Raw genomic sequence first — 24646 nt, 5'->3', positions numbered from 1 at the left:
TACACTGGTATGGTGCAGGTGAGTACGTAGAGGAGGATGTAGCTCCTACCGGCGGCGAGGACATATGAGCGGACATGCAGTGACCCCGTGACCGTGATAGATGTCTGAGTTGTTATGCATGTTTTGAATATTTTTAGTATGTTACATTTTTAAGTATTTTTCAGTGGTTGGGTTTTGGAATGTTATTTTTAAATATTTTAGTGCATGCAGTTTTTAATTATTTTCTCATGATAGTATTTAATTAAATGTAGACTCAGATATTTATTTTATTAAAGAATGCATTTTTATTTAAGTTATTTATTTATTTATTTATTTTTAAATCTTTTTATTCTGTGCATATATGTATGGGCATATATGTACATATCTTGTTTAGTAAGTAAAAAAAAAAAAAAAATTTCCGCATATTTATTTATTAATTATAGAGTTAGGGTCGTTTCATAAACTGTCTTAATACATTCATAACGAGACAAACGATATCAGTGCAGTAATTCAATATGAGATGACATGAATCAATGGTGATGTATTGATACAAAATATATTGCTAAGTGAACTGTATCGACAATTTAGGATTCTAAAGTGAAATTCATAGGCTAAAGAGGTGGCTCACACCAACATTCGGTGTATCACTTTTCCTCATTTACTCAATTAGGATCCGTACAATCGATCATTTACGAGTCAATGTGAACTTATATTTTCGGACCAAATTCACGCTGTTCAGTGGACTAGCAATCCGGCATATAGACTATTGTTCAGGCTCAATTCAATTCATTCATTCATTCAATAGTCGACCTGAACAACGTGAATAATAATAATAATAATAATAATAATAATAATAATAAAAAATTCATTAATCTTGTAAAGTCAAATGTTTTACATGCTTCCGCTACTTTTATTATAAGTTGGGGGCTCACATTTTTTCCATTAATGATGATAATAATAAAATTTCATTAATAGTTTCATAATAATAATAATCACTAAAATAATCTAATTAACCAAATTTTTGATAAATAATTTTATAACATTCTATAATAATAATAATGATGATAATAATAAAAATAAAATTTTATTACTAGTTTCATAATAATAATAATAATAATAATAATAATAATAATAATAATAATAATAAATTTTAGAATCACTAAAATAATCCAATTAACCAACTTTTGGTTACACAATTTTATAAGAGATTAAACAGATAATGAAATGAACAATTAATAACTGAAATTGTAAAAAATGTTATAATCATAATAGATTGGTCTGATTTAACAAATAAAATCATTAAAACAATCCATTTGATAGGTTTGCCTAGACCCGCTAACCGAGGTAACCAAATTTTTAACAAATTGAAATCACGCCACTTTGACTGGCGTGATTTCAAGTTTTTAAAAAATAATATTTTGAGTCACGCTATATTTTTAGGCGTGATATAATTAAGTCACGCCCCCACGCGCGGCGTGTTACACTAAAAGCAGAAACTCCACACACTCACTTTAAAATAGAAAAAAATTATGAAATGTACGGTAAACAGTGAAAAAACCCTCACTCGATTGGTCCCGCCAACTTGAAATTAATCATCAATTTATTTACACAATAAAGAGTGACACTGAATTTAGCCTCTTTGAGCAAGTTGGTAGATGAGTGAGAGACTGAGGATAAATGCGCAATAAATCGACACTATATCTATCAATGTTTTCTTTGATATATACCCCACGAAGCTTCAATATTAGTTAAAATTAAATAAAAAAAACATTATATAGGTTTTTTTAAATATGATTTAGGTTTTTCTATAGCAACAATGCAACATTGTGCTGATAAACTGATAATAGACGTTTTCCTTTAATGATGATGTTCATGATAAATTTTATGTTAATATTAAATAAGAATAACGAATCATGACAATTAGAGGATCTCAAATTTGATGATTATTATAAGTTAAAATTTAATATTTATGTAACAATATAATAAGAGGTAAATAGACAAGTTTTATTATGTTTAGGCTTGTTACAATTTTTTTTTAAAAAATTTCAAATTAAATTACTCTCTTTGTCTAAATGACATAATTTTAAATTTTTTGCGTTGGGAAATATTATGAAAAGTAGTTATTGGGGACTGAAAAAAATTTATATTTGATTATTTTTTAGAATCATTATCTTAATAGCAAGGGCTTGTATACAATCCCCACAAGCCCAATATTAGCCCATGAAATTTCAGAAGCCCATCCTCTAATGGACCATTATGACGTGCGGAATAATATTAGCCCAAGTAAAAACATCAACGTATCAAGCTCTTTTCTTTCTTTACCTTTTTCTTTATAGTTTTGGGGAATGCATACATTAAACTTCAGACCAGGGAAGCACGTAGAAAGTGGAAGCAACAAACGCAGGTTATCGTTGATTAGGGTTTCCAAATTGTTTCAAATTCTTCAAGTAGCTGTCGAACGGCCACCGTGAATTACGTTTATTCGCGAAAAGGTCAGTATTGCTTCCAATTTTTTTTTGTAAAATTTGTCAGGCTTTTGTCTGATATCTACATTTCTTGTTTTACTCCCTGTGAACCGTTTATCTTTAGCGTTTAATTGATTTGATTTGATTTTCTTCTCTGATTTAATGATTTGCGTATCATTTCAGCTTAATTGTTGTGAATGAGTTTTCTCTAGTCTCGTTCTTTTTGTTCGTTTGGAAATCTTTGATGCAAAAAAATCTGATGTGGTAATTGAGAAAAGCTTCGGTTGTCAATGTCTATGATGAAATGAGTACGCACAAATTTTTGTTAGATCAAGTGTGGAGTAGTGGAATTGCGCCTTGTATGGGCAATGCAGGATGTGGAAGCTGGAGCATTGGCTGACAGAGGATTTTGCCTTTATGGTGGTTGTATATTCGGAGATGTTGTTTATTTTCTAGTTCAAGGAGAGGCTACAGAAAGACTTGATTAAGCTTTTGCTTAATCTGTTGTGCTAGAGAAGAAGAGAGTTTGTTAATGCCCAGATTGACTCAAGGATCAATTTGAGGGAGTGACTTGTATTTTAGAATAATGACCCAAGAAACATGACATCTTTTCTCCTTTGATCTGCAGGATATCGTTGTCTATAACCATCCAGCATGACTTTGATATTGTACAGTACTAGAAAAGGATCATGGAGGTTGATTTTTTAAAAATCAAATGACACTACACTGAGCACCAAAACTTTGTTTCACTTTTAAATGTTGCTTATTATGCCTAATTTTTGGCAACATATGGCTGAGACTATCATGATCCTCTGCGGAGAAATCCTTTCTTAGCACTATAATGGCAGCAATATCAGAGCACTGTTTTTGCATCTCATGTTCCACCCTTGCATTTGTTCATAACTAATATACTCTAGCATGGTCCGAAATATGGTAATAAGAGCATGTTCTTGAAATGGTCAAATCACTAAATATTGTGTATGTAGGTCGAATTCTTTCTACCAGCTTTCAAAAAGAGGAATGGATCCGGATAACTCTCGCAATGATGATTTATTAGAGGCTTCATCAACCGGAGTCTTTGAGATACCTGGAGAACCAGCCATCGTCATAAATGGGCTACCCTACCCGCCTGCAAGCGTAGCCAAGATCCATCCCTGCATTGTTACCGATGCGCAGCCTCACAGACTTGCTGGCTTTGGCAACTGGTTGGAAGGAAGAAGCGTTAAAAAATTGTTTGGGGAGCAATTCTTTTATGGTAAAGTAATTCGATATGACAAGGAAACCGGGTGGTATAGGGTAGAATATGAAGATGGTGACTTTGAAGATCTCGAGTGGCATGAGTTGGAAGAAGTGCTTGCACCGCTAGATGTTAACATTCCTTTGAGAACATTGGCAATGAAGATGATCAAGATGAAACATAAATCTGTTCAAAAGTCTGAAAAAATGTAAATTAATTTAGGATGAACAATAGTGGGAAGAGGATATAGTAGTGGTTTTTGAGGAAGTAACACAAGTACCGGAATATTTTCCAGTAATCTTTGCAGAACAATTTTGTGCATTGATGATGTATGAGTAACATGAGAAAACTTTTTTAGTGGAATATGGAAATTTTTAATTTGCGGGTATGTGGATAAATTATTTTAGACTATGTGATTTATGCGTGGACCCCATACATCCGCCTAAGTCCCATATCTAGTCGAAATAATTCGATAGTAAATATTCTTTCTTGCACTCAAACTTGGATCATAAAGTATTCGTGTTGCTACTTTTTTTTTTTGAACCTCAAAAAGCTTTCATTCATTGCGAACTAGAATCAGCAGAATACAAAGTCAAGAGCTCACCAATACAATCTGGTGTCTCCAACCAAATAAAAAAACTAGTATAAAAACGAGAATGCCTAGATAGCACATGTGCAATCTCATTAGCTTGTCTACGAACAAAGTGAACAGAGAGACTAGATTGAGTTGCTACTATATTTCTACAAGTGACCAATAATGCCTCCAAACTCTGTAAGATCAATTTCTTTTGTTTTTACTGCATGATAGATCTGTTGTGCATCTACATTGGACTCGTGAATCAAGTTTAAGTTCATAAATTCCGAGTAACTTGTTTTATTTCATGTTTTGCAATCTATATATTATATTAATGGGAAAATTGGGATATAATATCACATTTCATTTTTGAAAAATAATTTATGACATATTAATCGTTCTTGTATTATATTAAAAATGAGACTTGGACCTAACTCACCTCAAAAGCTAGCTCTAGAGGTGAGGATTGCCCTTGTCTATATTAAGGGCTCTCAGTATTCTATCCTACCAATGTGAGACAATATTTCAACACACCCCCACACGCCTAGGAATGAACATCTGGAGCGTGGAGAGAGATATTAACGGGTGATCTAAACGCCCAGGAATGAACATTTGGAGCTTGAAGATTGACCTAATTATAGGCAGTTCAATTATGGGCGATCCAACACACGGAGAACCTGAGCTCTGATACCATATTAGAAATGAGACTTGGACCTAACTCACCTCAAAAGCTAGCTCTAGAGGTGATGATTGTCCTTGTCTATATTAAGGGCTCCCAGTACTCTATCCTAGCAATGTGGTACAATATTATATTATGTATATGTATCATGTATGAATTAACGACAAAAGTGATTTCTAGCATCATTTAAATATGTAATTCATGAAATAATAAAACAACCACATCGAAAGATGGGATAAATGAATAGATTGATCATCTAATATATTATTTTTGATGAGTATAAAAATATACGAAAGAGGTCCAAACACAATTATTAAAAGAAATCTTTTAAGGGTTGAGAATAATAATATAGACATAGATATAAATATAATATTATATATATATCATACCCACTATACGGAAAGTTTGTCTTGGATATGTCTTAACGTGGGCAAAAATTTAGCACCAAATATTAATTTGCTGACAAAGGATGGAGGAGGTTCTATCTAGACCGATTTATTCACAAGGCATCAATCACACGATTGAACTTGACAAATCAGAATCGTTGTATCATTTTCAACTGAGCCACACGTAGGCATTTACGCCATACATCATCTTTATATTATGGATTTTTCAAAATTTAATCTACGAACCAAACAATGCTTCTGACGCATAAAAATAAGATGCCAAAAATGATATTATTGTACACTTGCTTCTACAATGACTGTGCGACTGGGGATTTTGACACCCTTTTTCAAGATCATGTACACAAAATAAAACAATACCTTAATTATTATTGATATTGATATTTTATGGAAGTGAAATTATTGAAGGCTAAGTAGGTATAAACGGGCGAGATGTGATGAGGATCAATGCAGTACATATGTGATGAGCAATTCCGTTTCATTTCATTACACCACCTATATATAATAATGATCAAGTTTCTACTTGTGGGTATTAACATTGGGACGGTCGCTATTTTTTTTTTACTTTAAAAAAACCTTTAATTTGAAATCAATAGCAATAGAGTTAATCCAATGCAATAAACATGTCATTATCAAAGATAACTTGGTCAAATTTTTTTTTTCGATAAAAAAAATAAAAACCATCGACTTAGTATCATACACAACCACTAGGTCTACATACATCTATACTCTCCCAAAACTATACAGATTAAGTATCTCGTGAGATCGATCTCATAAAAAATAATAAATTTTTTGGGATGATTTTAAAAGACTCATTTCATAAAATTGATTCGTAATACTAAAATAGTAAGACTGGTTATGATTAATATGAATGTGGTTAGCACTAAATACTTTGTCCCCAACTTTTTTACTGATTATTAATTAATTTTAAAAGAATCTCCCCTAGGAGTCAACGAGATGGATCCCCTAGCTCCAAGTGGTACCTATTCCGGATGTATGTCGTACGTACTTTTTTTACACTAAAATGTCCTGTCCCAAATCTCATCTCATCATCTCTCAAACTCTTTAACATGGGAAAAGGTTTGAGCTCATCAGGGGAAGGCCTTTTCTGATTCCTTCACACAAACAAATAAATATACGTACGCCACCAGATTTGTATCCCCACATCTATATATTTTCTTGCCCACGTTTGGGGTTAACGGATCCAACTGTGTTATAGCAATGGACTGGCAATGGGTGCCGGAATTCTTGAAAGGGATGATACAACCGGTGCTGGCGTTGGCGGTGGTGGTTCTTGCGGTGGTTCTGTCTTATTTGCAGCGGCTGGGATTGGAGTGGGAAATGGTTTACTCCATTTTCAGGGCTTTTCTTCAGCTTTCTATCATTGGCTTCGTTCTGCAGTTTATTTTCAATCAGAAAAATGCTGCGTGGATCGTTCTTGCTTATCTTTTCATGGTATGAAATTAATCGATCGATGCTATTTAATCCCCATTCTCATGCTTTTTTTTTTCCCTTTCGTTTAAAGATCTTGAAAACTAATATATTTGGTTGTCACATATCATGATTCATGGTGTTTTGTTTTTCACCGATCTCCTTTTGTCAATAAAAGAAAAGAAAACATAAACGCTAGTGTTATATATATATATTTTCTTTTTCTATTTTATCACTTGGTTCGCAAAATGGGTCGCGGAACAGGTGGAACGGCCGTTCCGGAACGGAAACGGCAGCTGCCGCGACAAAGTTTCAGTTGAAAACGATTGATTAATATAAAACTGTTCTTCTTTAAAATATCGACGATTTCGCGGCCGTAATGGAACGGCGATTTCATGAATTTCGCGGTCATCGCGGAACGTTTTATGTAATTTTTTTAATTTTTTTGAATTAAAAATATTCCAAATTATATAATTATTTATATTTTTATTATTAAAATACTTCGCGACGATAATCGCGCCCGTTTCGTGAAATATCAATGGAACTGGAATGGCAGCCTCCGCGACCGCGATTGCGAACCATGTTTATCAGTGCATGATTTTTAAGAGATTTTTCATCATGAATCCAGCTCCAGGTACTTAGTTGTGTACGGAATAATTTGTGGGTGACTCTGCTTTACGTCTTCTCTTAATAAAATAATGAATATTTTTTAACTAAGACAGGCGATGTTTGGTGGTTTCTTGCGCCACTTGAGAAACAAAGAAATAGCAAGGAAATTGCTTCGATTACATGTTATTAACTTATGGAGTATTAATTTAGTGTTGCTGATTTGTCTTATGGTTTGGTCAATGGAAGTATTTTATCGATATTTATTAGGAATAAGACACGATGCTGTTGGAAGAATGTTTGATAGTGCAAGCTATGAAGCTATATATATATATATATACTGTCTTTGTCTGAAAATGAACTGGGGAAAAAAAGAGTTGGTATTGGCCTAATTTTTACAACATTTTTTATGGTCATTTGAAGGTTACTGTTGCTGGTTACACGGCCGGGCAACGAGCAAAGCATGTTCCAAGAGGGAAGTATGTGGCGGGGGCGGCTATACTAACCGGAACGGCGATCACTATGTTTTTGCTAGTGATTTTACGAGTCTTCCCTTTCACCCCACGATACATCATCCCCGTTGCAGGGATGATGGTTGGGAACGCGATGACAGTCACCGGTGTCACGATGAAAAAACTCCGGGACGACATCAAGATACAGATGAATCTGGTATATGTCCCGAAATGTTAAAGAAAGGAAAAAAAAAGTGTGTTTTATGTTCTCTTGTTATGTTATATGTGTGTTATTAAGGGACCAGTTCATGCTGCCCTTAGGGCTTGCTACCCCAAGGCAGCATGAACCGTCTAGATCAATCTGCAGATCAATGCTCACCCTTCGATCTCTCCTAGGGTAGCAACCCCAAAGGCAGCATCGACTCAACCACTAAGATTATATGATATACTTTTGCAGGTGGAAACGGCTCTGGCTCTGGGGGCTACTCCGCGACAGGCGACGTTGCAGCAGGTGAAAAGGGCACTGGTTATCGCACTTTCCCCGGTATTGGATAATGCGAAAACTGTAGGACTAATATCACTTCCGGGGGCAATGACTGGCCTCATAATGGGGGGAGCCTCTCCTTTGGAGGCCATCCAGCTGCAGATTGTGGTTATGAATATGCTCATCGGGGCTTCCACCGTGAGTAGCATCATGTCGACTTATCTTTGTTGGCCTTCGTTCTTCACCAAGGCTTACCAGTTGGAAGTGGCAGTGTTTTCTGTAGATTGAAATTCGGATTCTTTTTCGAGTTCTTGAACCAGATTTAACCCATTCGCTTATGTTACTTGATGCAAATCCTTGCAAAATGCTTGTTGGAATTGTACAATATCCCATTTCCTCTATGAATGAATTGTGTGTGAGAACGTTTTCCTTCTCCTTTTTGTCCACAACGCATATGTATGTATGAACATGAATTCAAATTTCAAAGCAGGATGTGTTTGAAGAAGCATGACACTTGTAATCAATCATATAAATGAATCTTTGTCATATTCAAATGCATATAAAATGGAAACAGAGTGTTAATATCTTCAAGAAACTTTCCATTCTTTCGTGTGTAATCTTACAGAAAATGGAGTTTTTTTCACGATCCAGCAACAGCGAAAGGGTCCGCACCTTCGATCAATCCAGCAGGATCATATTGACAAACAACATACACGCCTTTGTTTCCGTCGCAATAGACGGCGCCGCTGCACCCGACCCGTTGCGTCGTGGCCCAGACAACGTTCAAGAAATGGCCGCATTCGCAGCCGTTTCTCTCCGGCAGGCACCTGCAAACGTTTTTTGCGGCGTCGTAGAACCTCTGCTCGTCGAACCAGGATTGAACCACCTGCGACGGCGTGTGGACGTCGTAATCCATCCAATACAGGTTCTCGCCGTATCGGTTGGGAGAGTGGTGGCGGAAATCGCAGTCCACGCGGCGTTGCTCCGCCCAGGCGTGGGCCGAAGCAGTCAAGGTGGCATCCCACGTGAGCGGGAGAACCCCGACATTCCGGCGTAGAAAATTGTGAGCGTTCAGGTATTCTTTTTGCTCCCAGTTGAATGTGGGCACGAATTGCTGCGGCGGCGGGAGGGGTTTGATCGGGTTGCGCCTTTTGAGCTTGGTTTTCGGGACACGGTGCACCAACCCCGCGACGGCGGGGGAAGCGATGAAGGCGGCGGCAATGAATAAAAACAAGAGAATTTTAGCCTTCCACATCGCTTAATTTTCTTGTCTTTCTTTTGTTTTTTTGGGCAATGGGTTGATATTCTCTGAGAGCCACTCTCTGTAAAAAGAGCGCAGCGTCAAATGAGAGAGCCAAAACTTTCATATAAATATATTTACCTTTCAAAAAATATATATATTTTATTTTTTGAGGTCTAAGGAAACTACTTTGTTAAGAAATGAAAGAGCGTCTCGATTTATATTAAAGTATGAGTTGACTAATCGATTAACGAAAATAATAGAACTATAGTTTGACAATCCTTAGTTATGGACCAACATTTGGATTTTTCATTTTTGGGAGAAATGAGGCATTCATCTAAGCATTCATCTCAAATATCTTTCGATTGAGTCTCATGCATATCCATGAGAGAGCTTTGCAAAGCCCCATGGCATAATCCATTCATTCTCCTTTCAAAATATATATTTATATTTATTCAATTATTGATCATTGAAGAATGAGAAAAACATATGATTTATGATGATCAATTAAACAAATAAACTTAAACAGTATATTATTATAGAAATCAATGGAGAAATTTGGTTACATGAAGGAATATGTTCTTCAAAGCACAGAATTTGAGAATCTTCATCCCAAATAACGTATCTTGTTCTTTTTTAACCTGATGGTCTTGTCGACAATGAACATAAAATAAAATTTCTTTGTGTGTCGCCTGAAAATAAATGGTAGTAGTTTCTTTTTGGAAAGCATTAGTGGTTGTTAAGTTCCATACACTTCTCACGTTAGAATACATTGGAAAAAAATAGAGTTAAGCGTTCTAGTTTATTAGTACCAGTTAACCTAAAACATAAGAGCGACAGCGAAACCAACGTTCTCAAGAACCCACCGTAACCGAACAAAGTTTCAGCAGCTTTTACACCACTTGTTTAAGGCGACCTGCTACCTCTGGGAGAGTGTAATTACCATCATCACGGATAGGACTCCATTCATCCTCCCGGATTGGGCTAGGGCTGCGGTTATTACCATTTGCAGTTTCGTACCTTGTAGTTGCTGGACTTGTGGGGCTACCACTAGTCTCCTTGGGACTGTCACTATAACCGTTATTCTCCCTTTCCCTTCTGCCTCTCCTAGGCGAAGGGCCTTCCTGTGGACTGTTAATGTAGCCATCTTGACCGGTTTCGTCTTCTCCTTTCCTTGGAGCACGGCTTCCACTTTCTCTTGCACTGTCTCTAGCAGGAGTTGAGCTGTGTTTCCCAGATTTGGAGGGTGAGGCACGTCTCTTCCGCTCAGAGCTTACACCAATTGGACTCAATGATCTCCTTTCATCATACACAACATCTCGACCTCTTTTATACCTCGAATGGCTGGCAAAAATATTTTCAAGTGAGATTGTATATGCTAAAGAAATTTTTCTGGATTTGTTAACAATCAATTATCCAATCTAATCTGAGAGTTTTCTTTTACATTTCATAACATGTTCCCAAAAATAAATTTAATAAAACCACCTACCCGTAACTAGGATTTTTACTGAAACTTCGGCTCCGACTCCGACTCCGACTCCGATTCCGTCTCCGTCTCCTGCCACGTCGTGGAGAACGTGTCCTCATGGGTGAACGTGAATAACTACGCTCACGCCTAGAACAAAAGTCACATGAGGAAACAAACCAACCAATCACATAGCAAAGCTAGGTTTCTCAGGAACTAATGATTAGCAAGACTATAGGCTCATTGAATTTAAATAAAACTAACAGACGGTGAAAAACCAACTTATGCAAGCAATTATCCAATCTAATCTGAAAGTTTCTCACATTTCATAACATGTTCCCAAAAATAAATTAATGAAACCACCTACCTGGGACTACGATTTTTACTGAAACTTCGACTCCGACTCCGACTCTGACTCTGACTCCGACTCCGACTCCGACTCCGACTCCGACTCCGACTCCGGCCATGGCGTGGAGCACGTGACCTCATGGATGAACGTGAATAACTACGCCAAGAGCAAAATTCACGAGAAAACAAACCAACAATAACATAGCAAAGCTAGGTTTCTGAGGAACTAATGATCAGCAAGACTATAGGCTCATTGAATTTAAATATAACTAACAGAGACGGTGAAAAACCAACTTATGCAAGCAATTATGCAATCTAATCTGAAAATTTTCTCACATTTCAATGATTTCATAACATGTTCCCAAAAATAAATTAATGAAACCACCTACCTGTGACTACGACTTTTACTGAAACTCCGACTCCGACTCCGGCCACGGGGTGGAGCACGTGACCTCATGGGTGAACGTGAATAACTACGCATAGAGCAAAATTCACGAGAAAACAAACCAACAATCACATAGCAAAACTAGGTTTCTGAGGAACTAATGATTAGCAAGAATATATGCTCATTGAATTTAAGTATAACTAGCAGAGACGGTGAAAAACCAACTTATACAGGCAAAATTCAATGCAGAAAATAAAACAGGTCACTATAGCCTTAGAAACAGAAGTACCTCAGCTTTTTAGGATTGTTCTCGCAGTCTTTTACTATATGACCTCTCTTACCACAGCGATAACACATATTTGTCCAATCTCCAGCTGTGCAATCTCGGGCCCAATGGCCATCTTGGCCACAGTTGAAGCAACATCCAGAACCAGGTGTGGGACCCCTGCCTGCAGATTCTCGAACCCCTCCAGCTCCCCGAGGCACCTGCACCACAAGCATGGAAATTCACACATGAAATTTTCATGAACAGAAATAACAAAAGAAATTATTGCAGTAATTTCATACATTCGACATATATCATTGAAAAATTAACGACCTGGTGCATGAATCTGTTGATAAAATAAAAAAAGCAGTCATTGCTGTTTAAATGCAAAGTAATACGTCAAAAGAGCTTAACCGAAAGAGAGCAAAAGGATCTTACCCCTTTAGCAAATTCAACAGTGATCCGACGTCCATCAACATCTCTACCATCTAAGTGAGATATTGCGTTATCAGCATCCTGATGATTACTGTATTCCTGTAAAGTATGCCATGGAAACAAAACCAACGTAGAACACCAATACGGAACCATTGAAAAATGCCCAGTCAGCCAGGCACAAAATGAAATACATATAGGTTAACAAATTTAAAAGTAAGAAAGAGAGTGGTGGTACATACAATAAAGGCATGGTCTTGCCTCACGTGCACGTCACATCTGCGGAAATGGTTGCCAGAAACAGTAAGGCCATCAAAACTTACTCAAGTACTGGGGTGCATGACACTTGGTCCTCAAGAAGAACAAAACACCAATTTGATTGTTGCAAATTCCATAAAAACATCAAAACACAACATAGAAAGACCCGTCAAAAGCTTCTAACAATGAGTGAGATTCCATCCGATCCACCATCTCAACATTGACCACCAGGTCAGGCAAAGTTCACCCTCCCACCAATGACCACCAGATGAGGCATACACGCTCAGAAACCTTCAACAGAATCATTCTAGTTAAATTCAAAGACACCTACAGGCCCATAGTTGCATCGCAAAAAACACAATCATTAAAATCCCCAGCAAGAACAATGCTAGGGAAGCAACTGCTTTCTTACATGGAGATAAAAAGGAAAACCACATCCATAGGTAGCTAAACTCAGATGCATATGCAAATAGAGGCAAAAACTAGGTTTGTTACGGAGGATAAAATCCATTATTCGTCGGATATCTACACAAACCAATTTTTAATAGCTGATTTAAGTTTCAGTGGGAAGTATTAGTTAATTTCACATCATCACTAACTAGTTTCTAGTTCAGTTTTGCATAAACTTCAAGCTGTCTCACGGCTTCTGTTCCACAGTGATTCATTGTGAAATGCTGCAGAAGAACCATAATAAAAGTAGTGCTTGGAACACCCTATCATCATTATTCTAAAAAAGAAGCTAAAATGTAGATTTCGTTGTCCAATACAGAAGTACACCTCGAGGACACCCCGCCGAACATGGTGGCAAAGAATGAAGAGGAGATGTATTAGAGCATCAATGGTAATGTGTACTGGAAATAGATATAGGTTTTTCTTTACTAGGACAACAATGTATAATAAAAAATTCAAAACTCATGCAGCCACCGATTGAATGTATAAGCAGGAAATTTGAAACGATTTCAAAACTAAAGGAAGCACAAACACTGTGTAAAGCCAGGGAGAGCCGAAACCCATTAGTTACCTTCCATATCTGCTGAACATATGCACTAAATCTCGAGAATGGGTCCTTGAAGATAAGTGACCGACATACAGGCGAGAATTACCGTTATAACAATGACGACGAGGCATTTCAATCTGAAGCATCAATGATCAATGTTTGTAAATTTAAAAGCATGAGAAATGCAATGGAGGTCAACAATTATATCAAAGAGAAATTAGCAAAAGAATGCAGTGTGTAAACACGAGGATGAAAATGGAAATTTCTACCATTCTTCAGACAAGAACCGGGACACCTACACTCAGACAAAATATCTCTCATCTCAGGCATGAATTTTTCACCGAAAATTTCAACTACATCCGTACGAATGCTTTAGCAATCTTCATGGAAGAAACCCCAGACTTAATGATACAATAAACAAACGCTTCATCAACAAAGCGCGAAATCTTTAAACACGATTTCGGGTGGTGGCAAAAACCTTTAAGCAGGAAACACCATCACGACTCGGCAAAAACAAGAAAGAACAAATACATTGAAAAGAGCCGCGAAACCAAATCATCGCAACGCAATCATGAGTTCATGACACTATAACATCATAATCCATTCTAAAAAAAAATCACGACCACAAATCACTACCATTACACAAGTGGGAGAATAAACACAAATATCCCGAAAGAGTGCGAGATTACCTACAGTATGAAATTTCCAAAGGGCTTGAACTTGATGCTTGAATGCAACTGAAACTTCTGGGAATAGTTAACTTCCGATGGGAATGAACCGATGTCAGTTGACGGTTCGCATTCTGAAATCAAATTTATACGGGCCGGACCCCAATTAGGCTATTAGCAAGGGTATATGAACGTGACGTAACTAAATTACAAGTAGACTCATATGTTAGGTCTCAATAATGTTTCTTTCTAAGCCCAATTATTAGGTATAAATCATCTTTTACCCATAAATGAATTTATTTTTGTACCCGTAATAGAGGAAATTGCTTTTTCATTATATAAATTTCGTTCTTTGTCATTTCGATCATTTATGTTATCATATTTCAGTTTGAATCCGTTAATTTTTGTTTTTTTTTTTTTGTAATTTTAGTCATTTTCGATGTGATTTTGATGTGACATATTTGCAGCGCTGATGTAAAATAGTTGACGTGCATAGTGTCACATTATTGTTTTCAATGAAAAATGGCTGATGTACAGTAGTTGACGTGCATAGTGTCACATTATCGTTTTCAATGAAAAATGATCAAAATTGTAAAAATTCGAAACATGCATGAATAAAACTTAAATAAGAAAATATAGAAGACCAAATTCAAAATGAGACAAAATTACCGGACCAAAATTGTAATTTTTCCCGAATAATATATTGAGGAGAACTATATTTTTTTATCATGTTATTTGCAGTTTTTTTTTTTTCAATTTTGGTCCTATTAACATCGATTTTGAATCTTCAATCTTGTGGCATGTTTTTTTTTTTTTTTTTTCCAATTTTGGTAATGTTAGGATGCATTTTAATTTTACTCCTGCATTTTTATATTATTCTCATTTTTTTCCTTTAATTTGTATGCTAGTTTTATTTTTGGTATTTTTATCGGAATCTATCGTGCTTTTCTGATCATAAAATGATCGAAAATGAAAACAAAAACAAGTCAAACGATATAAAATGAAGACAATTTGCAATTAGTTGTATGATTAAAATTGAAAATTCAGCGTAACTGGACCAAAAACGAAAAAAAAACATACAAGTTACAGGACTAAAAATACAAATTTATGAAAAATTATATAAGAAACAATTAAAATTGTTTTTCATATCGGATACTCTTATTTGCTTACATGTGTACGTATACATTCGAACATGACAATTGCAATCAAATCTTAAACATTTCCCCAAAAAAAAAATACATACCACGAGAATTATATAATGCATGCTTTCTAATTTGGTGGTGGTTTCCAATTCCAATATTATCCATGTAGTACTAGCTATAATTTTCACCTCCTCTTGTTTTTACTTCCAAGTAGCAAGGCAAAGTAAAACAAAATCCTGAAGAAAAATCCTAGAGCCACAATGATACACAAGCAACTCCATTTATTGATATCAGTAACTCCACTCTGCTTCAATATATCTTCCCCTGTAGTCAAGCATGTTGATCCTGTGATATTCATTCCCAATGCCTTGCTCATGGATTTAAGCATCTTGAGTTTCATTTGATCGGGAACCACCTTCAATGGCGACTCGTCGAACACCTGTATCCCCCGCACGAAACATTTTGAAGGATCATCGAATTCATTCTGCAGCACTCCTTGATAAGGGTACTTAACCAGAGAAGCGTAATGGAACCAAATCCAGTACGGTGGGATTCGATCCCGGGTGATGAAGAAGCCACTGAAGAGGAGAAAATAAGCCAATATGGCTACAACGATCGTGTAAGCCATCATGACGTTGAAGATTATGCCGGAAAGAAAGGTGACAAACGAGCTTCCGACCCAAAATGAGGCTAACATGAATGTGGAGAAGAGTAGGAAGCCGGAGGTTCCGCCGTCTAGTCCAACGGCCCAGTAGGTTGTGGCAGAGAAGGTGAGCGAGAGGATGAGTAAAGAAGGGATGGATGTTATCGCGTGGGAGAGGACGAATGAGGAACGGCGATAGGCGTTGTAAGCTGTTTCTCTCATGAAGATGTATCTTTGGAGGAGGAATATTGGTATGGCTTCTGCGCAGGTGTAGAATGTTGTTGACATTGCGAAGGCGAAGAAGCCTATTCTTTCTTGAATCCCTCTAGGTGAGTTGTCGAGCTTCCGGAACATGGTGGCGAGTATCATTCCTGTGACAAGAACGGCGCCAAAACGTACCACAAAGAGCTCTGGAGCTCTTCTGGAGTTTGTGATTGATCTCTTGGCTATGATTAAGATTTCAGTCCAGAGGGAGTTTGCAAACATTGGGAATGAGGATGAGTGGTTGGAGTCCATGTTGGTGGCTCCCGAAACGAGTTTTCCCATTGAAATACTCGCACTTATCGCGTCTTTGAGGGACGGTTTAGGGCCGACGTTTGAGGGGATATATATAGTTCTCTTTTGCCATGACTTGTTGAAATCCACCAGATTCTTGGTTCCTCCGGGTGTACCCTCGAGCTCTCGAATGTAATCTAAGGCAAACTCTGTTTTGTCTTCGTTTGAAGGAATCGGGTTCCCGAATTCTGCAAAGAATCTTGGAATACTCCCTGGTGAGCCGCTGAACACAGTTTGGCCTCGAGATAGAACGATCAAACGGTCTAAAAGGCTCAAGATTCTATAACTCGGTTGATGAATGGACATGATCACAATGCTTCCACTTTGTGCTATTGTTTGCAAGACTTTCACCACCATGTAGGCGCTGGTAGAGTCCAGCCCTGATGTGGGCTCATCAAGAAACAGCAATATGGGGTCGTGAATGATGTCGGTACCGATGGAAACACGACGTCTCTCGCCTCCAGAAACTCCCCTGTGGCCTTCATCTCCGATTATAGTCTTGGCAGCACTGCGTAGGCCAAGCTGATCGATCAGGACTTGAACTCGAGCTCGTTTGCGAGACCTAGGCATGGTTCCTGGCAACCTGAATTCAGCTGAAAACATGAGGGTTTCTTCTACTGTCAACATTGGAAACAATAGGTCATCTTGCATGACATAAGCTGATATTACTTTGACAAGTTTGGACTCCAGGACTTCACCATTCAAAGATATGGTCCCTTTGAGACTCTCTCTTGATATGCGGTTCGCTAACGCATCAATCAACGTTGATTTCCCCGACCCACTGGCTCCAAGAACAGCCAAGATTTCGCCTTCCCGGGCTTCACCAGAGATGTCATTCAGCAAAACTCTCATCCTAGGATCGTTTCCGGCCACGGTCCCTGATGGTGGTTCGCGAATATTTGAACCACTCCGGCTGCTAAAACATGATGCAGGACGGAATTTTCGACTAATTTTTACACTGTATGTGAGGTTGTGAAATGAAAGAGTGAAGGGAACTAATGTAGGCTGGAAAGTTTGGCCCTGGACCTCAACAACTCGATGATGTTCATCATTTGTGGAGTCTCCCACGCGTTGCAAAAGCTCGTCTAACGTGCGCGAGCCACTGCGTTTAGGCTTTCGGCTGAGTTCTTGGATCTCCATGGCTTGTCTGGGGCCTAAAAATGGAATGTCACTTGCCATGGAGAAATTGTCGTCGCACTGATCACCTCGAAACATATGATTTTTCGCGATGTCGTAGTTCTTTTAGTAATCGAAGATGACTGTGAAGATCAATGGTTTTTTCAAGAAAAGGATCGACATTGGATTAAGGAGGATGTTTTCATTTTGGTCTCTTCAAGAATTTGGATCAAACAATCGATCTATATATATGTAAGCAATTTGTGACCCATCTTGAAGAGTTATTTTTGTGTGGTTTTTGAAAGTTGAGTTATATAACGATATATATGGCCTCGGGTTAGGTCAGGAGTTGCACTAACTTTCCCGCGTTAGTTGTATATATGTCATGTTTTAGCAAATATATATATAAATATTGTGATTATTAATGCCAATTAATCCAAAGCCCTAAATTAATTAGATGGATGAACAACCCAACGTCACCAATCTATTTGTCATTGGATCCCATTCTTTATCAATTTCTTAGTGCCACTTCTTAAAATAATACTATTTGTTAATTCCATCAATTTCATTCCCGCAAAAACATAACTAAATAGTACTCCTGAAAATAATATTTGAATTACTTTAGTACTGAATGGTAATATGTACTATTTTCTTCTTCTTTTTACGTAATTCTCTCATCGCTTAGTCCAGATGATATATAAGACATTGATGGATTAATTATTTTTTCTTTGTTCAATGTTTGTCTCAAGTTTTATAAATGATTAATGTGATACATCATTATATTATTCAAGTATATTGATTTATCATCCTTAGATTATGCATCATGCATCAGTAAGTCCCGCTGCCACTAAACAATCTCATATTACAACATATATTCTTTATTTTTTTTAAAAAAAATATTACATATAATCTTAGAAAAAAATATGTTTACAATTTACTTTCTCGTGTTATAAATATATTATTATTATAGATGATTATCTTATTAAATATATGTGATCAAGATAAATATGTCAAGATAATATTTGCAAAGATTTGTATCTTGTAATTTTTTCCTATAAATAGGGGTGATTGAGTTCAATTAAATTTGCACCTGAATATTGACTCATATGAATTATCTCTAATATCAGAATTCTCTCTATTCATCTCTCTAGTTCTATTGATTTATAGCACCCCGTAGTTAATTTGTTCCTTAATGATAATTTTAGTCTTTTAGAGCAAACTAAACTAAATCTTGTGGCTGACATAAGCTGATAAGCATACATTTCTACAATTTAAAAAGAGATCGATCGGAGGTGTTTTAATATTTATTATTGCTTTCTTTTTCTTTTATTCTTTTTTCTTTTCTTTTTTTTTCCTTTAGAATGAAAGTACGTGGGTAGTTATTGTAGCTCAACCAGCAACCCCTACGCATACAAATAATATTCTCAACGCCGAATCCCTTCCGTGCGTAGTGTATTATCCAAAATTCATAATCTCTTATTATTTATTAAGTCTAAGAACCTCATAAAAATTGTTGGTGTCATGGTCTGTTTTCCAATTACCCAAAATTGCCCCTTACCCTCCCACGTTTTTCTTTTCCTTTTCAATTCACCTTTTCCCTTCTCAATTGTCGGTAGTGTATACGGTTGATTTTTTTTTTCTTTCTTTTTTAAAAAAAAGGCTTCAATTCACTATTTTTTTCCTGTCTGGAGTACCCATCGCTTTCTCTCAAACAGATAACTAAGTTTCCCACGTTTCTCCTACATTTTCTCCCAGTGGTTTATTATCTTCAATTCAAATATTGGAGAAACTACTAGATTTATTTGAACTGTTCATGCCAGATTTATGACTGATCGTTCACAACATTTTGCAATTGCAAGAGGTGTTTTTAAATTTTTAGTTTTCTGATTTTCAATTTCCTACCACGATAATTGCAAAACATACTCAATGTTTCTCCTGTTTATTGTGATTTTGTGATTTTAGCAATGTTTATGGTAGGTGAATTATTATGCCTACAACATGTTTGATAAAATGTATACATATAAATTTTGTATAAATTTCTTTACATATTGTATCCATACCTATTTTTAGTGTATACCTCCTGTCAGATTGATGTTGATTTCGTGAAATACTGGGCAATTGTTGTGATAAAAATTTTCATGTTTTATTAAATGCAGGTAAAAACCTTAGAATATGGTGTTGTTCAATATTTGTTTCCACATCCCAATAATATAAATTATATTCCTTAAAATCAATAATGAAATAAAATTGTTATAAACGAACGGAAAAGATCAGAAAGATCATACTGGCATCAAATTAATTGGAAATAATGAGATTTGAAAAAAAAATGGTTGGATTTATTGAGATTATTGGTTGGAGTTTTTCGGTATGTTGAAAAAAAATTGATTGTATTTATTGTATTTCATCGATTATTTCTTTTGAGATTTCACCTTCATCTGTTGCATTAGGATAATGGTAAATATTCAATTTTTTATTCTCTATGAAGAAGAATAGAATATAATTGTGCCTTAATTGTTTGACGTTTAACAAAATTCAAGTAACTAGGGTCCAGAACTTGCATTAAATTTTATTTTTCAAATTTAGGAATAGTCAAGATTTTCTATATGTCATCCCTTTTTTTGTATAAAATGGCTTGCACTTTGTACTTAATAAACTTATTTGTTTTTTAAAGATGAATTTGCATACAAGAGAAAGTACAACTGTTATATTCAAGAGTATACATGTTTACAACTTAAAGATAGGTAAATCTAAAGGGTTAGGCAACAATGACAGTGGTTAAGAAACAAAACTAAGAATGTTTAATTTATTTTTATCCACATATTCTTATTGATTATCCTTCCCTTTCAAAGACTGATTGCATCATACAAAAAAAAAATTAAAAATAATGAATACGTCTTTTAGAGGAAAAAATAATCGTCAGTATTTAGTGTGAAAAAATCTTTATATATTGGTATTTAAGCAGTGTTTGCTACTTTATATTGATGTATATTCTTTGTTTGCATAAGAAAATAGGTAAGTTGAACTTGAGGTTTTTTCATAGCATGCAAATGAGATTACTTTGTGTTTGAGAAGTATATGACTTTCAATTGTTTTTTTTTTATTATTATTTATTCTTCTATGATTTAGGTACAATTACAAACTGATCTCTTCCTAAATGTACATACCTGCAGGTTTGAGCAAACTAAGGAGAAGGGATCTGCGTGGTTACAATGAAATTATGTGAGTTTCCCCCCTTATCCCTTTCACTCATGCTATGCAATACCTTAGTATAATTCAAGATTAGAATTAACTTAGGAATGATTCTTTTACAAGATTTTTTAAATGTCATGCATTTTTGTGTATAATTATGGTTTGCTCAATGCAGTGAATGAACTTCTTCTTTTTTTTTTTTTTTTAAAGATGAATATTTACATGCAAAGGGAAAGGGGCAACTTTGATTCAAAGTAGGCATATTTACAACTTCAATAGAGGAGAATTTAAAGTTTGGGCAACAATTGCAGTGCTTAAAACACACAATGTATGAACTCTATTCTCTCTTTGATTTGAGCCGCTATTATCATTAGTCAGCTAAAATATTTCTTAAACTTTATTTTGAGAATAAAACGTATGGAATGCAAAGATATATTCTGAAGGTTAAGATTATCGAATGTCATTCCAATGCTTTTGTGGAACAAATACATTTCTATATTGCATATAAGATACCCAATTCAAGACTACTGTTAAATTTCATAAAATGTAAAACAAACTATACAGATAGAAACATGAATGCTGACCGATACAGTACAAGTCAAAATATCAATTAGCATAAAAACTCACGTGACTTAACTCATCTACGATTGCTATGCAAATCGTGGAATATGAGAATCTTAATTAGTTTCTAAATTTTCAAATCAGGATGTCAATACAGGTTGAATACAATCTATTTGTTATCTTAGTGGTTCATGGGTTTCGTATGAGTCCGTAAACCATTTACAAATCATCATTGCAAGCATTTTCCTTTTCTATGTTTTTGATATGATGATTTTTATATTTCAGGATTGGGGAACAGTCGTTGAACCTTATTATTAGTTATGATAAGAATTTTTGTTAATTTAAATTGTGTTTTGCTGGTATTTAATTTTTTAATTCGTTATTCTCATATTTTAGTTATTTTTCTCTCATATCTGAGCACATATATATACTCGAATCTGTACAACAAAAAGATCTCAACTAATATATGAAACCATTAAAACACGCTCTTTTTGGTGACGAGAGTAAGTGATCTTAATTAAACGTGTGACATTCTTTGATGAAGTAGTGTAATTGAACCCAAGTTCTCAAGCTTGATATTTATTGTTGCAGGAAATCTAAAAAAAAAAAAAGGTCATGCAATTGAGAATTTTGAAAAGACTAAATGATGAAGGCAATTATGACATTTACGGTTGTGCATTTTCAAGAGGATGTTTTCGTAAGCGATTGACGAGAAAATTGAGAAGGCCAGTCAAAATATTACAGTTTTTTATCCAAATTTTTTTAAATAATTTTCTTATATTATCTCAAAATTTTCAATTTTCGAAAATATATAGAAATTGATTTTCCTTCTCCCATTGTTGTCTTCCCCACATTTGGGTTATGATTCGATCAAAATTTTTTTCCTTCAATTTTATTTCTGAATCATTTATTATCAAAATTTTCATTGAATCGTATATCAGTTGGATTAACTTGATTTTGATTTTTTTTTTGCCATATTACATTTAATATGAAACAATCATAATATTAAATCTTATTCGGTATACACACGCAACGCGTGTGCCTCGACGGCTAGTATATAATAAGGAGTTGGTGTGAGTGGGAGCTTAATTTGCAATTCTAAAGTTTTATGAATCTCTTCCATACATTTGAATTTAAGAACTATAATGTGATCGAGCTCGAGGTGTAGGACTGTCGTTTTACCAAAAGTAATAGTTAATTGTAATTGAGTAACTTAAATATTTTTAACTGCACAGTAGTGTAAACGTCATGATTCGATCGTTCTAACCAACAGAGACTATTATTGCATATCAACCGACGCCATTTCTATGATTTATCTATGGCACAAAAGCTCATTCATATATATCATCGACTCAAAAACTTGCCATGGGGCATGAATGATAAATGCCTGTCATGATTTTGGAAATGCAACACACAGTACAAACCTTAGAAAGCGTGTTTTCTCGTAATCACTATTTATTACCAATGCGCTTTTGCCACGTCGGACGGAAAACATTCACTTTTTTAAGTTTGTCAGATGACATGTGACTTATCTGGTGTAGGCCTCCTTTACTTTTTTTGTTTGTGAATAGAAATTGACTCCCCAAAGTATTTTTAGATTTAATAAGTCATTCGAAATTATTGGTCTGATGCAATAATTTAAATAATAAATAATTATACAGAAGTATATTCTCTTTGAGCCAGATTTAGTTATTATCAAGACTACATACAATAGGGAAAAAACCGTAATAATCATTTGAAATAAAAAACAGTATTTAATCAAAATGCTAACTAAAATATACTGGTCTGCATCAGTAACCGTGGATCCCTTCGTCATCATATAAAAATAAGTTAAAGAGCTAGGACAATCACATATGTTTTTACAAATAAATATTTTTTTCATTGACTTGTTTTGTTTTTTATTAACAATTAAAAATTGAGAAGAATTATCTATCCATTAAATACTACATAGAAGTTATCTCGCATTGTAACTTAGGGGAAACTTGTTAAAATTTTATATTTGAAGAACTGTAGAATATACGTGGATGGTTTATTAGTTCATCTGACACTAAATTTTAAAATTAAAACGAGATCTCAAGTTTTTTTTTTTAATCATTTTACAATGTTTTTGGGTTAACACTTTGACATTTGAAAAAAAAAAAAAAAAGTGTAAAAGATATGGTCATGTTCTGACCAAGTCAACGTGTGATTCAATGAGAAATCAATTCTATCCATTAAATGACATTTAATAGATCCGAAATACCAGGTTTTGAAGAATGGGCCGCTACATAAATAGCTTTAAAAAAATAGAACATAATAAATTAAATCGAATAAAAAACATCTTTTCTGTCGAGGATTAAATGGTTTAATATGAAAAGAAAATTAATTTGAGAAATTATATGATATATTGAATTATTCTCATTCAAAAACGGACAAATCATTTTCACAAGTATCTGGCTTCATTACAATCATTCGAAAAGGAAATAAAATCTCCATAATTTTTAACCGATCGAAATTTTGAAAATCCCGTTCATGTTGATGTAGTAATTTAAGCCATTTTACGTTATGTGAAAAGAACTTCAAATTTTTTAACAAATTTGATTTTCCCCTATGGTAAACGATGAATCTACTACATTCAAGTAATTTGCCATTTTTGAAAACAATAAATGTGTTGCCCTGTTTCTTTGGTACTCTATTTCTTGCATATTTCACCCATTCCAAAAGTTAATTTATTTTAGGGAAAATTAAATTTTGGTATGATATATTTGTCACTTTGCAATTGCGTTACTCTATGTTTTCATATTTTAGTTATAATCCTGTATGTTTTAATTTTTGGTAATTTTATTTTTTTTCAATAATTCTTACGTGATATTATAATCATTAGCTTTACATCAGCACCACATCAAAAAAGACTAAAACTGCTAAAAAAACAAATATAACGAACTAAAACTGAAATAAAAAAACCACAGAAGACCGAAATCGCAAAGTGAAAAACATTAATGATAAAAAAAAAAATTCCCTTTATTTTATAACTCTGTATCACATACAAATTTCTTATTTAATCCGACTCATACAAAAATTTACTTTTCCAT

The 24646-nt window shown here is 35.0% G+C and overlaps 4 protein-coding genes across 8 annotated transcripts; 1 reads left to right on the top strand and 3 right to left on the bottom strand.

Annotated features, from left to right (window-relative positions):
• The first annotated feature begins 6333 nt into the window (after nucleotides 1–6333).
• Nucleotides 6334–8740, top strand: LOC140884755 (protein ALUMINUM SENSITIVE 3). Its single transcript, XM_073291603.1, has 3 exons — nucleotides 6334–6793; nucleotides 7799–8044; nucleotides 8285–8740. Exons 1-3 carry the CDS (start codon nucleotides 6560–6562, stop codon nucleotides 8597–8599), a joined length of 795 nt encoding a protein of 264 aa, XP_073147704.1. The 5' UTR covers nucleotides 6334–6559; the 3' UTR covers nucleotides 8600–8740.
• Nucleotides 8741–8838: 98 nt separating this feature from the next.
• Nucleotides 8839–9630, bottom strand: LOC140885134 (pathogenesis-related protein 1C-like). The gene has a single exon (XM_073292068.1). It carries the CDS (start codon nucleotides 9564–9566, stop codon nucleotides 8952–8954), a length of 615 nt encoding a protein of 204 aa, XP_073148169.1. The 5' UTR covers nucleotides 9567–9630; the 3' UTR covers nucleotides 8839–8951.
• A 619-nt stretch (nucleotides 9631–10249) lies between these two features.
• On the bottom strand, nucleotides 10250–14309 carry LOC140880600 (uncharacterized). Of its 4 annotated transcripts, none has more exons than XM_073285178.1 (11): nucleotides 13971–14307; nucleotides 13726–13838; nucleotides 12889–12995; nucleotides 12689–12725; nucleotides 12453–12548; nucleotides 12039–12235; nucleotides 11754–11837; nucleotides 11471–11521; nucleotides 11384–11428; nucleotides 11041–11166; nucleotides 10250–10895 (listed from the first exon to the last, which is right to left on the bottom strand). In XM_073285178.1, the coding sequence occupies exons 3-11, from the start codon at nucleotides 12915–12917 to the stop codon at nucleotides 10445–10447; spliced, it is 1116 nt and encodes a 371-aa protein (XP_073141279.1). In that variant the 5' UTR covers nucleotides 12918–12995; nucleotides 13726–13838; nucleotides 13971–14307; the 3' UTR covers nucleotides 10250–10444. The 4 variants fall into 4 exon arrangements, with proteins under 4 accessions (XP_073141279.1, XP_073141280.1, XP_073141278.1 ...); XM_073285179.1 differs by having other exon boundaries at nucleotides 11384–11424; nucleotides 11479–11521; nucleotides 13971–14305; XM_073285177.1 differs by having other exon boundaries at nucleotides 11384–11521; nucleotides 13971–14309.
• Nucleotides 14310–15695: 1386 nt separating this feature from the next.
• Nucleotides 15696–17894, bottom strand: LOC140884726 (ABC transporter G family member 20-like). 2 transcript variants are annotated; one of them, XM_073291572.1, is made up of 2 exons: nucleotides 17633–17849; nucleotides 15696–17587 (listed from the first exon to the last, which is right to left on the bottom strand). In XM_073291572.1, exons 1-2 carry the CDS (start codon nucleotides 17847–17849, stop codon nucleotides 15696–15698), a joined length of 2109 nt encoding a protein of 702 aa, XP_073147673.1. The 2 variants fall into 2 exon arrangements, with proteins under 2 accessions (XP_073147673.1, XP_073147674.1); XM_073291573.1 differs by having other exon boundaries at nucleotides 15696–17894.
• Nucleotides 17895–24646: the final 6752 nt, after the last annotated feature.

The sequence above is a fragment of the Henckelia pumila genome, chromosome 2, assembly GCF_033568475.1.
Source record: "Henckelia pumila isolate YLH828 chromosome 2, ASM3356847v2, whole genome shotgun sequence".
NCBI lineage: Eukaryota > Viridiplantae > Streptophyta > Magnoliopsida > Lamiales > Gesneriaceae > Henckelia > Henckelia pumila.
This window is presented reverse-complemented; position numbering and strand designations above follow the sequence as displayed.